Source organism: Brachyhypopomus gauderio, chromosome 14 (genome assembly GCF_052324685.1).
Source record: "Brachyhypopomus gauderio isolate BG-103 chromosome 14, BGAUD_0.2, whole genome shotgun sequence".
Lineage (NCBI taxonomy): Eukaryota > Metazoa > Chordata > Actinopteri > Gymnotiformes > Hypopomidae > Brachyhypopomus > Brachyhypopomus gauderio.
The window spans coordinates 8816466-8831196 of NC_135224.1; the positions used below are offsets into that span (position 1 = coordinate 8816466).

A 14731-nucleotide genomic window follows, 5' to 3' on the forward strand; every position below is an offset into this window, starting at 1 on the left:
TAAATTATAAAACACACTATTAGATATATTGCTTCACTGGCAAACTGAAGAGCCATGAAATGAAAACTGCCTGTACAGTCACCCTGGATACACATTTGCGCTCACACACATGGCCATTCCACACATCACCTCAACCCCGACGAGTTTATCTTGGCTCCGTCTCTAAAAAGCAGAAACTCCCGCAGCAAGCCAAATGTGGAAGAAGCGACCCTAAAAAAAAAAAGGGGGGGGGGGGGGTGTCAAAAGAATGAGACTGTAGAAAAAAGTTAGAAGGACTGGAAGGGGAGTCAAATAAGTGCATGTTTTTCCTTAAAGGTTTTCAGCTATTCGGTGGAGATAATGATACAGGAAGTGAGAGTGGGAGGCGAGGGGAAACGGAGCGGGGTTGCAGGGGAAATAAGGGGTGTTGAGGGGACCAGGATATGCAAAAGGGAAGCAGAGGCATGATTAGGAAATCCAATTGGAACAAAGTGCATTTACAATGGCGAGGTTTCCATTTCAGATTTAATTAACAGCAATGGCAACGTTAATGGAAGCCTTCAGGCAGGAGATGTTGACATACTTTGTTCACTGTGAAACACTAGCTGTTTCACGCATCACTTGTTAGTGAGATTAAATGTAATAAAAACTGTACAAAAATCTGCAACTTTGCCCTTGAAAACACTCGTATGAAACATTGCATTGTATAAAAATCAAATGCATATGAAATGACATCCTTAGAACATTCCAGCGAAGAATACTGCAACTGCATTATTATCAGCATGCCACTTCACGCTAACCTATATAAATGTATATATATAAAAATATGTATTCAAAATGTGATGTCAAAGACTTACAGTACAGTGTACCACACGGTTGCAGCAAGATGCCAGACTTAAGATAGTTGGTTTCTGTGAAATACTTGGTATAACAAGCCAAGTATTGGTTCATGCATGATTAGTTAATCAGAATAGTCCTCAGTACAAATCCAAACTTAATCCAATGTCAGATATGCCTTTTTCAGTACAAATATTTGGTCCACCCAAGCACTCAGTGGTAAAAGCTCTCACAAACCGTTTTTAAGGTCATGTGATCCTTCTGCCATAGTCTTAAGGCACCCAAGTTCTTGTAGCATTGTCCATTTCACGTTACAGTTCAATGCTGGGTAAAGCATGCTGGGTGTTTTTGCATCTACTGACGTTTATGCATTGAATCCAAGAAATGTCCAAAAAAGGGATCCACTGTAAAATGGTCCAACAGTCTTGTCCAGCTAGTCTTTAACATCCTGTCTGATTCTTAATTTCAGGTACCAATGTACATACGATCCTCATTTAGACCATTGACAGGTGCTTTTGGATATATCCTTTTCTAATTCCAGGCCCTTCCCCCAATAACTGAGTGGGAAAATAGCCGGGACATGAGGTTTAAAGTCACAGATGCAGGTTCAACAACAAAAAAATAGATGAAAAACAGCAACCGTCCTTGGAGCCAATAATGTGACTGCTACAGTCCTCCAAAAAAGACAATAAAAGTGAAAAAAAACCCTACGTAGTCTGACTGACAGGCCATGTTGGTTCATCTAGTTCACCTTAAAGAGACCAAAGTAATGTTTGCCCAAGACCTGCAAACTGAAGTTCTTCCCGGTCACAGCCTTCAGCTCGGCCCCCTTGTCTAGCAGCAGCAGACCAGAGACCTGGCAGGGCTTCAGGAAGTGGAACTTGTGCGAGCCTGCTGCCGGAGTCGTGCCGTAGCCCTCCGTGCACTGCAGTGAGGGGCCTTTTGGCACGAACACTTCCAGCTTCACATACGGACTCTGGTTCTCGTTGAAGTGCACCTGAAGGGGATGGGAAATAGGACGGTATTAAAAGCGATCAGACGCATAAGGAGGGAACTGGAAGGAGATCAACCAGCGGACAATCATTGCAGACGGTGATGCTCCCAAAAAAGGTCATGCAAAACTGAGAACCTGAAGTCAGTTAAATCTTGAGTAGGTTCTTTCATGCATACAGCTTAAAAGTAAGAAATATCAAGTTTCACTCCACTTACTTGACAGTAAAGGAAGTAGACCCCCCTCCGCATGACTTTGAAAGTGCCTGTCTCAGAGTTATAATGTACGGCTTGGGTCATATTCAGTTGCTGTTCAGTCCAACCCTTAATGATTCCCTCATTCCCCACTGTAACACACCCACACACACATTATTACTGAAATATCCACCTGACTCAGTGCTACTGTAAGTATTTTTTTTTTGTCATAACTCACCTTCTTGAAGGGAATCTTTGGTTACTGTTGAAAACAAGAGGCAGGTATGAGCATTGAAGTAAAAAGAACAAACAAGCAATGATCTAGTCTGTATAAAAAAAACATGATTTTATGAAACTTACTTTCAAAGTGAGAGGCCACTTTCTTTGCATTTCCAGATTTTCCTTTTCCCCCTCCCACTTGCACAAGGAAGGAAAAAGGAGAGATGTTTTGGAATAAAAAATAACGATTCTGGAATGCATTGCACTAGAGATAAGGTGTTCATGCAAGTCTTCTGCAACTTATAGTCTTTAACAGCTGTGCAGATGGAAGCATCATGGATTAATCAAGAATCGTTTATCGACCAGCTGAGACGCTGATAGTCTGTCCAGATGGTCAAATATTTTCTTTCCTCTGTCCTGTACCTTTCAGCCATTGTTTTCCTCAAGCACACAGCCATGCGCAGTATTTTCTATTTTCACCCTGCCAGATGGTTTCAGTCAACAAAAAAAAATTGTGGTGACATGAAAAAAATGTTTTAAAAAAATGGTAAGAGAAACTGCTAGAAGAGGGGGCCTTTAGCTCTTCTGTGACCCTGAAGGAGCTGTAAAGATTCTGTCTGTGAAACAGGAGAGAGCAAGGACTGTGGCTACTATTCAACTAACTGCAATAAATTAAACAATACACCTCAAAAAATGAGCGAGGAGAGATTCGTCTCGGTCCTCTCCAGAGGTTGTTTTTTCTTTAGTGCCGGGGCTTATGGGAACTGCCAGAACTCCCAAAACTTGTCGAAAGATCCGATACAACACAAACCACAAACCATAGACATCAAAGAGATCACCAAAAAGTGGTTCAGTTATATGTTATTGCTGGCACGCTGATTAAACTCACAGACCCAGGCTGTCCCAGTGGGACACTCTTCAAGCAGGAGAAAAGTGATGCTTCATAGAATGACTCCAGACAAGATGGCTGTCAGGAGTCAGCTGAAACTCTTCTGCTGTTAATTACGTCTCTAAGTCTGTCTGTTATAAGCTAATGTTTATTCAGTCTATCTTTTGGCCAATAATCAGCAAGTCTGTGGTCCAGCACTGTAACCATACCATGTATGTTACCATGGAGTTGGGTATACAGGCCAGATAAGTGGTTGCATCATTACAACTGATATCACAGAACATTCATAACGGTACAGAAAAATAAACAACCCATTTTAGGCTTCTGCCCAGGGGTCATTAAGTTTAGCATGTCTGTAAAATGACCAAGCCTGGGCACTTAGTTTAGCATGTCTGTAAAATGACCAAGCCTGGGTACTTAGTTTAGCATGTCTGTAAAATGACCAAGCCTGGGCACTTAGTTTTGCTGGATACAAGTCCATCTAGCTCAGGCCTTTAATTTCTCCTGCCAGTCAGCCTGCTACCAGTAGCTTCCTGTTGCAGCTTTTAGAAATATTTGCCATTGCTTTACCCAAGCTGCCAGGGCCCCTTCATTCCTATAACTAACTTGAGCAAAGGTTAAAGAGGCTCTCTTTCTTGCCTGAAATAGCCATCTAAGACTTTGTCACATTTCATCGATGGTAGTCATTGTGCTGATTTGATTTACAGCATTTACAGTCAGTTCCATGCTATTACAAAGCATATGCATGTGAAATATAAACCAGTAGTAGTGTGTGATTACTATCATGCACTCATTTGATTAATGTCATTCATTTACTCCCACAGTACCATCTCTCCTCACTCGCTGTCCTGTAAGCAGCTCTCTCTTCTCCAGGAACAGCTGGACAATGGCCTTACGCTGCATATTCACCTGCGGGAAGGCAGAGAGAGAGAGAAAGAGACAGAGAGAGAGAGGCCATAATGTATGCTATGTTGGTTAAAATGGAGGACAGGAAGAGTGTTAATATTAATTGACGACTCCTGTGGCTAGCCCATGAAACAGGCAGTCTGTGAAATAATCAAACCCACAGACTTTTCTGAGCCAGACACAAACAAACAGTCTCCCGGAGTTTGGCGTGCCTCTGTTAATAGGTCACCCACAAGACTAGATGCCACATCTTATGACTTTTTTTTCTGGATGCCACACATTCCTTAAATGTTTCAGCTCCCTTGCCGAGAACATAGAAGCGTAAAAATAAAAAAATGTGACCTGTATGGGAGCTTCGTCAGCAGTTTGAAGTCTTTTTGGCAAAGAGACTACGCGTGTGAAGACGCGTAGGAAGAAATGCAACGGACCGTTGCCATATATGACAATAATAGATTATTTAATTTAATTAAAAAACTGTATAAAACAAATTAAACATGTCAGTATGAGTAAATACATATGACAGCAGCACATGGTCTAAATCACTACACAGCACAAAATTCAGTCATGTGTCCCTCGTCTGCTCGCTGATTCAGCATGTGCATGCGTGCAAACTCGAGAGCTCAACACGCGCATCTTCTTTATACTGTGTGGCAGTTAAATGCACTTTATCCGCGCACCACAACAGACACTCAGGCAAAGCGACCCAGCTGAGCTGGAAGGCAAAGTTCTAGGTTTTAAATGGTAGTCTATGGATCACAAATCACTCAACCATAATTACACAAACGCTTATACGAGACGCGATGTTTAAAAGGCAATGTCCATCGGTTACAATGTATGCGTGTGCCAAGTAGTCTAGGATTTCCAGTAAATTGCGCTGAACATGGACCACAATTGGCAACAGAGCCATCAGGCTTGGCAGAAATGTGGAGACTAAATAAGCCATAACTCGCAGCGCCTCGCGCGCAAAGTCTGGTATAGCAATAAAATTGCGTCCCACAGACCCCCAGCGCCGCCACAAATGTTTGTTTGTATAATGAATATTGTGGCATGTGTTTTCTCCAAATGTTCCTTACCGAACCATATGAAGTTTAAAGGGTTCGCAGCGCAATATGCCAGAAATGCACAACAATGCCATTCGAAAATGTCGCCACGTGAACTACAGAATTACAAAGTAATAATCTAGAACGCTTATAATAAATTAAAACTTTACTGAAAACACGAAGCGTTGGGCGTGGTAGAAGTTTTACCTGATCCAAGCGGTCACGCAGAGTTTTGATAGACTTCGACAGGTCCCTAGTTTGTCGCCATGTACACAACGTAAACACCGCACTGCACACGGCAAGCGACAACGCGACCACGGCCATGACCGACCAGACGAACCGGAGTGTACGAACCCGTCTTCGGTGCAGAATTCGATGCATTGTCATGCAGTCTACACATTTACCATTCCAGAACTTCCAGATCAATCATTCTGTACATTTTCCACGTGCACATATTTTGGTATTTGTTTCAGGTCCCAAGTGCACACGCTTCACCAACTTAAGCGCAATTGCAGATGTTGGAGTGCGTCTGCAACAACGGCGTCCACAGAACGGTTAGTGCAGTCGCTGCAGCCTAAACTGCGAGATTGACATCAGTTATGAGCATGTGCGACGAATTGGCTGCTGCAAATGCTTCGGCAAGTGGAAAATGCGGGGGTTTTTTTTGCAGAAACTACGGCTGGCAAAAATCACGTTTTCGTCGTTTGAGTTGACAGATGTGCACTGCGCTAGGATGTCAATTCTCGTGGTATCCTCCGACGACGTGATTCGTTGGCACACTTCCCCGTACTGCCTGACAGATCGAACGTGGTGTATTCGGTGAAAGGTCATATTTCAAAGCGCAGGCTGATGTCCAGATCAGAAACGCACTGCTGCAAAGCAAGTCCGCCTCGGACACGCACCACTGCGCACACTGGAAAAAGAACTCTCTCCACATCGTACGATGCCAAGTATTCTTTGTCTCGTGGAAATATGTTTGCTTTATCCAGCTCACAATCAACAAGTGCAATTTCACATTACTCATTTTAAACAGATCTGCTACTGGGAAAATGGGATTTGAAATCGGCTAAAACGGGGAAAACGAATGAGCCACCTGATATATCACTGTCGCTGTGAACTAGCGTTGGTTTCACAAAACAGTATTAATAACATTTGGTATTAAAAATACCGCTTACAGCACAAATAGTGACATGTCTCTATGCATAAGCTATTTATACATGAAATGTGTAAGAACTCTCAGATTGCGCAAGGATAGTAAGAAAGCACAACCTATATATAGATAGGTTATATATAACTAAATATATTAGTATATAAAATTTCCTTCCTACACTTACCTGGTTTCATTTGGCTTCATTTTTCACTACTGTGGCATAAGTCTACATATTTCAAGAGTACATTTTCTAAACTACCACAAGATGGCACTACTTCTTAAAATATGACTGCCGACTTTATAGGTCTTCAAATGTATTGTATAGTCAACGCACCATCGTTGCAGCATGAGAATAGCTTCTTAATTTAGTGTTCTTTTCAAGTAGTGACAGAAATCATATCCCTCAAAATGACACAACTGGCCACTGAGAATTTAAACTAACAGCTTTTAACAAATCATCTTGTAACAAACAACGGTGCAGAACATAAATAGATCTTCAAATCAGTGCAGATCATTAAAAGAAAAATACAGATGTCATCAGTGGGCTTTTATAGAAAGAACCTACACAATGCAACACTTCCTAACAACCTGCTGGCAAATTTAAGCTTTTTCCCAACAAACAACATGGCAAACACCAAGTGGTTGTGCAATGCTGTCTTACAAACGGGCTTCAACAACCCAGAAGAGCTTTTTCTAAACGGAAAGACACCGTTCCCTAGAAGTGCAGTAAAGTTCCTATCTAGACACAATGACAAAAATATACTTGAAATAAATATATAATTCAGCAGATATATTTTAAAGTTACAATGCATTTTAATTCTAGTATCTTTTATATTATCACTAATCTCTGACATAAGCATCAAGCTTTAAAAAATGCCTGCTGACATCTTGCAGTCTGATGACAAATGACTACATAATAAATTGTACATATTTCATTTTGTGATGTTTTTAATTTTCTTTACAAACCAATTCCAGGTAAAACACATTTAACTGATGCATAATGTGCAGGTGAACACAAGGTGAAAATGTTTTTGCACTTCTACATAAATTTTTCCATTCATGTCTTGCACTTGGGATTTTGAAAGACTGAGTTGGTAAACATTGCAATTAAAAAAATGTAAAAGCCAAAGAAGCAAACAAATGAACAACAAAGCAACAAATGAACAACTAGTTTAAGTCATTTACCTCTGGACTGTCTTACATTTAGCTGGGACCAAAGATCAAATTGCCAAGACTTACCAGCAATGCAACCACAAATATTACTGTTCATACGTTGAACTGATAACATAAAGCTTACTGACATGGATTTGAGAAAGAGGCACCCTGAGATTCAGAGGTCTCTCTGAGCTAGGGTATGGAGAGCCTCACCCTCACAACGCATGCAGTGGTAACCCAGGTCAGAGGTCACATCCCAGCAGCCCTGACTCAAGTAGAAGTCAAGAGATGGTCTGTTCCAATCCAGCACAGCAAAATTCAGTTGTGTGCAACCAGCAGCCAAGCCCAACTGTTTACAGTGTTGATCAAAAATGAACAAAAATTCATATGATGATCACACAAATTAATTTTGAATACATTAAAACATATCAGGTATTGAATAATATCAGTTATTGACTACCTGTGCAACTTTGCTCATCAGTGCTTTGCCGATGCCTTTTCCTTAGAGAGATGCAAGAGAAAGAAACTTATTCTGAACTAAATTACAATGACAAATGACATAAATTGGATTCCTCTCTCTCACATGCACAGAGTCGCACTAAACAAACACTGCACGTACCTCTGAACTCTGGCATAACATACAAGTCCTCCATATAAACCGCACGTCCTTTCCATGAGCTATATGTGTAGAAGTACAGAGAATAACCTATTTTGGTATGACCTGAGACAAACAAACATACACACACACGTTTTAAAAACATGTTTGATACAGCACAGAAACATTTCTTCACCATCAAAGAAACGGCCACAGCTAAAATCCAATATTTACATTCAAATTCAAATCAAATCAAATATATTTGTATAGCGCTTTTCACAACACGTCACTCCCTATTCACACCAAGCTTAATTAACTACCTGCAATTTGGAGGTCTGGTGTGCCTTGAGGGTTATAGGAATAACATTCACAATGAATAAGTTAATGAAAATTCATATAAAGAAGTACTGAAGTTAGAAGAAATAACACAAAGAGAAAGAAAATGTAACAATGTGACCCTGAAAAGACAGCACACAGACTAGAGCAACACCGTTGGAGAAGAAGGTTGGAGAAGAATTGCTGGACCAGGCGACACACAGGCTACTGATAGGGGATATTTAACACCTTACTGCTGGACACATATGAACACAAATGTCCTTGGATTGTTTCTCACCATCTTTGGTCTGGTGCTCTTCTGGAACCTCAGCAATTATTGCATGGAAAAATGGGTTTTTAGAGAACCCATCCTGCTCTAGGTCTACAGTGAAGATAATAAAAATATTTAGTCATTTACTAATTACCAATGCTGCTTTCAATTACATCTATTTTAGCGATATACTTTGACACTGTTTAACGAAAACCCATTTAATGTGCCTTAACCTTTTTGTGCGATCTTAACCTGGTCTTCAACCTTCTCATATACTGCCAGTTCCTACAGGAGGTACAAGGAATATGGCACTAGTCGTTGTATATGCAGCTATATGTGTAAGTAGCAAACCAATTAATTCCTTGTTTGTTATTGAATACTGATGTAGTTTCTGTGGATTTGTAGAGTAGTCTATGTATTGTTAAGATTCCGGATAAAAGGTTTGTGTTACTGCAGAGTACATTTTATTTTTATCGTGTTGTTAGTCACCACATAATTATGTTTATTAGTACCCTTCAGCCATCATACACACTTCATATAACAGTATCTACTGTTTAACTGTACTGAGGCATTTCTGATGGCTAGCATACGATCGACAGCTTATGCTAAAACATACATTAGCCACCAACAGCCCACGTAATGTAGTGAAACACTGCATAGTGCGCAATGGGGATCTTTTAGGCCTGTTGAGTGTTGAATAATATATTCTTCAAAGATACAAGTTGAGAAAATGAACGTTTCTAGACGAATATCTGCTAGTTAAAGTCATGATATGAGGATAGGCCAACTGGCATAACTGCCCCTCCCCCACCACCCCTCCCGGCACCCTGTTCAGCTGTCCTAGCTCTAGCGGTGTAGTGCATCTCCCTACATCATCCAATTGCACAGCCGGAGAGCCAACCGCAGTTTTAGACCTGCAGTTCTAGACCTGCAGTTCTAGACGTGCCGTAGTTTTAGATGTATGTAACGTAATATCCAGATAGTGTTTTAGTATGTCGCGGGAGCAGATGGAAGAATGATATTTATAAGCAACAATAATATATGATAGATACATGATAATGTCTGAAGGTCATTTTTGGGTTATCGTAATGTTTATGTCATGAAGGATGAATCTGGAAAGCGTTAGTGTGTCTTGGTTCGTTAGTTCTGGCTACCTTTATGGCTACTTTGTACTTCGACTTTGAGAGAAATGCTAGTCCTGCGAACGTAAATTTTTGCCGGGGGGGTGGTGGCGAACGTAAAATGGACAAAAATTAAGTATTATATTGCGATCGATCGATCGCCAGTGTTTGCGCCAGAGCGAACTGGTAACTCATTGAATCATAGATATGGATCAGAGGTAAATAAACTAGATTTTTTTTCGGCGTGAGAAATCGGATGTGTGGCGTGTGAGCGAAAAACCCCAAGTATCACATAATATTTGCTAGTTGCATGCCAATGAAGGTATACGAGTAAAATAAATCACTCCTAACATTCTGGAAACTATGCTTACTCACTGAAAGCATCCCTCCTGTCGTGTTCGGGTCAAATCTGACCGATTTACAACTTAAACCACTCATAAATATTGTGTTTTACATCTGATTGCTGCAAGGCCTTATGCCATCCTCCACACTATGCACTGGAACATATAAAAGTGATGATCATCTTTTTCATTGGATTTTGAGTGTTTTAAACCAACGATTTACATCTGTGTTGTTGCCGGTCAAGCGTGACCGTCACAGGAAATAAATGGGTATTCAGAATATATTCATCTATGAGACAGAAAACATCCCCATACACACTCACACACACACACCTACACACACAGACACACACACACTCACACACACTCACACACACACACCTACACACACACCTACACACACAGACACACACACACTCATACACACACCTACACACACAGACACACACACACCCACAGACACACACCTACACACACACACACACACACTCGCTCTCTCACACACACACACGCACACCTATACAGACACCTAAACACACACACACACCTACACACACACGTAAACAGACACACACACACACCTATACACACAGACACTCACTCGCTCACTCACTCGCTCACACACACACACCTACACACACACACCTACACACACAGACACACACACACGTTATGCCTATGTTTGCAAGGCCCCTCTGATCTGAGTGTGACATGCCACTCATGTGCATGAATTCACACACACACACACACACACACCTACACACACAGACACACACACATACACACACACCTACAGACACACACACATGTTATGCCTATGTTTGCAAGGCACACTCTGATCTGAGTGTGATGAATTCACACACACACACCTACAGACACAGACACACACACATGTTATGCCTATGTTTGCAAGGCACACTCTGATCTGAGTGTGATGAATTCACACACACACACCTACACACACAGACACACACACACGTTATGCCTATGTTTGCAAGGCCCCTCTGATCTGAGTGTGACATGCCACTCATGTGCATGAATTCACACACACACACACACACACCTACACACACAGACACACACACATACACACACACCTACAGACACAGACACACACACATGTTATGCCTATGTTTGCAAGGCACACTCTGATCTGAGTGTGATGAATTCACACACACACACCTACAGACACAGACACACACACATGTTATGCCTATGTTTGCAAGGCACACTCTGATCTGAGTGTGATGAATTCACACACACACACCTACACACACAGACACACACACAGACACACATACACACACACCTACAGACACAGACACACACACATGTTATGCCTATGTTTGCAAGGCACACTCTAATATGAGTGTGATGAATTCGCACACACACACGCACACACACACACACTCACTCACTCACTCACTCACTCACACACCTACACACACACCTAAACACACACAGACACACACACACACACCTACACACACAGACACACCTACACACACACCTACAGACACAGACACACACACATGTTATGCCTATGTTTGCAAGGCACACTCTGATCTGAGTGTGACATGCCACTCATGTGCATGAATTCACATGCGCGCGTGCACACACACACACACACACAGACACACACACACACTCTCACTCACTCACACACCTAAACACACACACACACACACACAGACACACACACCTAAACACACACAGACTCACACACACACACCTACACACACACCTACACACACAGACACACACACACACACAGACACACCTACACACACACCTACAGACACACACACGTTATGCCTATGTTTGCAAGGTGGTGAAATTTTTTTTTTGTGTGTTAAAACAGACCGGTCTCTGAAGACCGGGAACACTAAAGTAAAAAACGTGAGGTCAACAAAACCGAAGGGTTAAGCAATTTTTGCTGATTTTTAATACAAAATACCCTATGCCAGTAATCCAGTAGTTTAATTAAAAATAAAATATCTTCAGGAGACAAGCTGTGTGTGTAAATGACAAAATTAATCAAAACTCCCTAAAAGAACAGGGAAAATGAGGCATACTACTTCTATTTAAATACAAAATGTGGTGTACATTATCGTTTAAAACTTGTCAAATGTTAGGCCTATAGATTTGGCTAAAACAATTGAGAATCAATGGGCATATTTAACAAATAAACTCTTTATACAATGGATTATTACACTATACAAGCCCCTGAGCCTACGGCATGCATTGGAACTGCTGGTCTAGAACTGCAGTTGGCTGTCGTTAGCTACATTCCGAGCCGCTAGGTGGCGCATGTCTAAAACTACAGCACGTCTAGAACTGCAGGTCTAAAACTGCAGGTCTAGAACTGCAGTTGGCTCTCCGGCTGTGCAATTGGATGCATCTCCCCTCCGCTTATATATTTTTAGGAGTAAACCACTGATCCATTTTTGCCTCCAGAAATCGGACCCACTATCTTCTCCCTCCTGCCACACGCGATCACCTCACCAATATCATGCGGGATATATCCTTGCAATCTTCGAGGGTAGCGGCACGAATACTGAATTTCTTCTTATGGAGTCTAAATACGAGGGAAGAATGTAAAGAGTCTGTCGACGTGCTAACGGTCACTATGAAGGCGAAACGGACAGAGTTTAAAACTGGCGTTTACATTGTAAACATTTAAGCGAAGGCCCACGGCAGAACAGCGCCATCTACTATGAACCAATCACTTTGTTAGGAGTTACCGCTCTCTTTGTGGGGTGAATTATTCCACAAGTTGCTTCATGCTGACACAATTACATCGCTCATGCAGATTTATTGAAAATTCAGCGAAACTTTCATATTTCAAAGCGCATGCTGATATCCAGCTCAGAAATGCAGTGCTGCAGAGAAAATCCGTCTCGGACACGCACTACTGCGCACACCGGAGGAAGACCTCTCTCCACATTATACGATACAGTATTCTTTGTGTCGTAGAAATATATTTGGTTTATCCAGCTCACGAGTGCAATTTCACACTGCTCATTGTTTATTTCACTACACTTCTAAACAGGTTAAAACATGGAAAACGAATAGGTAATAATAGTCTTTATTTGTATAGCACCTTTCATGCATGCAACTCGAAGTGCTTTACAGAATACATAAAAATAAACATTAAATGGAAGCAAAGATAAAGACAAAAATAAAAATGTAAAAAATTAAGATAAAAAGGAAACAATAAAATAATGTAATAAAGCGACAAATTATAAAATAATAGACAACAATGTAATAAAGTGAATGAGTGGCAAAACTTAAAATAATTAGCACAGACATAAAATGTAACTAAATAAAATAATGTAATAAAGTAAAGTAAATAAGATAAGATGGAAAACTATTAAAATAATTAGAACAGAGTTTATTAACTATAAGCAGATCTAAACAAGAAGGTTTTGAGACTCTTCTTGAAGCTGTGCAGGGATTAAATGCCTCTGAGCTCCCCAGGAAGGGCCATAGTGGCTAAAAGCACCCTCATCAATCTTTAATTGACAGTCATGGCCTGGTGGTAGGAAACTGGTCTTGTGATCGGAGGGTCGTGTGTTCAATTCCCAGACCTGAGGCCATGACTGAGGTGCCCTTGAGCAAGGCACCTAACCCCAACTGCTCCCCGGGCGCTGGGCTAGGGCTGCCCACTGCTCTGGGCGCGTGTGCACCACAGCCCCCTAGTAATCACTGGTGTGTGTGTGTATGTGTTAACTGCACAGATGGGCTGGAACCTTAAAATATATTCTAAAACTGACAGGTAACCAGTGCAGTGAGGAGTGCAGGTGTAATATGATCTCTCTTTCTCCTGCGGGTCAGGACCCTTGCAGCCATGGACGTAGTTTTGATTTCATAAGTGGGGGGGACACAACCTGGGGTGGCGAACTGTTGAGCGGGGGGGGGGGGGGGGGGGGGTTGAATGAAAATTGTTGAGCGCTGTGAACAAAAATTGTTGAGCGGGGGGGGGGGGGAGGAGCTCGGAGCTGCATGATCCTAGTGCTAGATTTGTCGCTATTTGGATATTGTTTTTTTAACCGTTAAAAAGTGGGGGGGACATGACTTCGTCGCTACTTAAATATTTGGTTTTAACTGTAAAAACTGGGGGGGACCAAAACCGGCTTTTGAAAAAGTGGGGGGGACATGTCCCCCCCCCGTCCCCCCCCAAAACTACGTCCGTGCTTGCAGCAGCATTCTGAACTCGCTGTAGGTGAGAAACAGAGCTCTTTGGAAGAGCAGATAGAACAGCGTTACAATCATCTAGCCTTGATGTGATAAATGCATGGACAAGTTTTTCACTGTCAGCAGGAGAGAGCATATCTCAGACCTTAGTGATGTTTCGAAGGTGAAAATAAGCTGTCTTGCATGTAGTCATGATGTGTGATTTGAAGCTGAGCTCATTATCAAAAGTGACGCCCAGGTTCTTAACACATTGTTTGACCTTCAGATTAATTTGATTTAAATAAGTCTGGACATAATTTCTTTGTGAATCACTACTAAGAACAAGAACCTCTGTCTTCTCTTTATTTCATTGCAGAAAATTGTCAGACATCCATGTCTGTATATCACCTATGCAGTCAAACAGTGAGCAAATTGATTTTAGGGCTTTAGATTCTAGAGAAATGGAAAGTTGAGTGTTATCTGCATATTAATGATAACTAATACCATGTTTGTTAATGATATGTAGTAATGGAAGCATATATAGGCTGAACA

General features: G+C 41.5%; 2 protein-coding genes across 3 annotated transcripts; both read right to left on the reverse strand.

The window, feature by feature from the left end:
* Nucleotides 1–486: 486 nt before the first annotated feature.
* tnfsf12 (TNF superfamily member 12) lies at nucleotides 487–5967 on the reverse strand. Of its 2 annotated transcripts, none has more exons than XM_076972312.1 (6): nucleotides 5263–5967; nucleotides 3936–4018; nucleotides 2362–2414; nucleotides 2240–2263; nucleotides 2026–2153; nucleotides 487–1813 (listed from the first exon to the last, which is right to left on the reverse strand). In XM_076972312.1, the coding sequence occupies exons 1-6, from the start codon at nucleotides 5440–5442 to the stop codon at nucleotides 1559–1561; spliced, it is 723 nt and encodes a 240-aa protein (XP_076828427.1). In that variant the 5' UTR covers nucleotides 5443–5967; the 3' UTR covers nucleotides 487–1558. The 2 variants fall into 2 exon arrangements, with proteins under 2 accessions (XP_076828427.1, XP_076828426.1); XM_076972311.1 differs by having other exon boundaries at nucleotides 2362–2418; nucleotides 3937–4018; nucleotides 5263–5966.
* Nucleotides 5968–7012: 1045 nt separating this feature from the next.
* Nucleotides 7013–12623, reverse strand: LOC143475558 (thialysine N-epsilon-acetyltransferase-like). The gene is made up of 6 exons (XM_076973426.1): nucleotides 12509–12623; nucleotides 8775–8826; nucleotides 8569–8652; nucleotides 7980–8081; nucleotides 7821–7861; nucleotides 7013–7709 (listed from the first exon to the last, which is right to left on the reverse strand). Exons 1-6 carry the CDS (start codon nucleotides 12515–12517, stop codon nucleotides 7536–7538), a joined length of 462 nt encoding a protein of 153 aa, XP_076829541.1. The 5' UTR covers nucleotides 12518–12623; the 3' UTR covers nucleotides 7013–7535.
* Nucleotides 12624–14731: the final 2108 nt, after the last annotated feature.

What these genes read in the sequence shown, in the direction of transcription:
- tnfsf12 (XM_076972311.1), bottom strand. Translation starts at nt 5,442, where the DNA reads ATGACAATGCATCGAATTCTGCACCGAAGACGGGTTCGTACACTCCGG. An exon ending in TGCGTGACCGCTTGGATCAG is followed by an intron (nt 4,019 to 5,262) that starts GTAAAACTTCTA and finishes GCCTTCCCGCAG; the next exon opens with GTGAATATGCAGCGTAAGGC. An exon ending in TCTACTTCCTTTACTGTCAA is followed by an intron (nt 1,814 to 2,025) that starts GTAAGTGGAGTG and finishes CATCCCCTTCAG; the next exon opens with GTGCACTTCAACGAGAACCA.
- LOC143475558 (XM_076973426.1), bottom strand. An exon ending in GGTTAAGATCGCACAAAAAG is followed by an intron (nt 8,653 to 8,774) that starts GTTAAGGCACAT and finishes TCTTCACTGTAG; the next exon opens with ACCTAGAGCAGGATGGGTTC. An exon ending in AGAGCACCAGACCAAAGATG is followed by an intron (nt 8,082 to 8,568) that starts GTGAGAAACAAT and finishes TGTTTGTCTCAG; the next exon opens with GTCATACCAAAATAGGTTAT.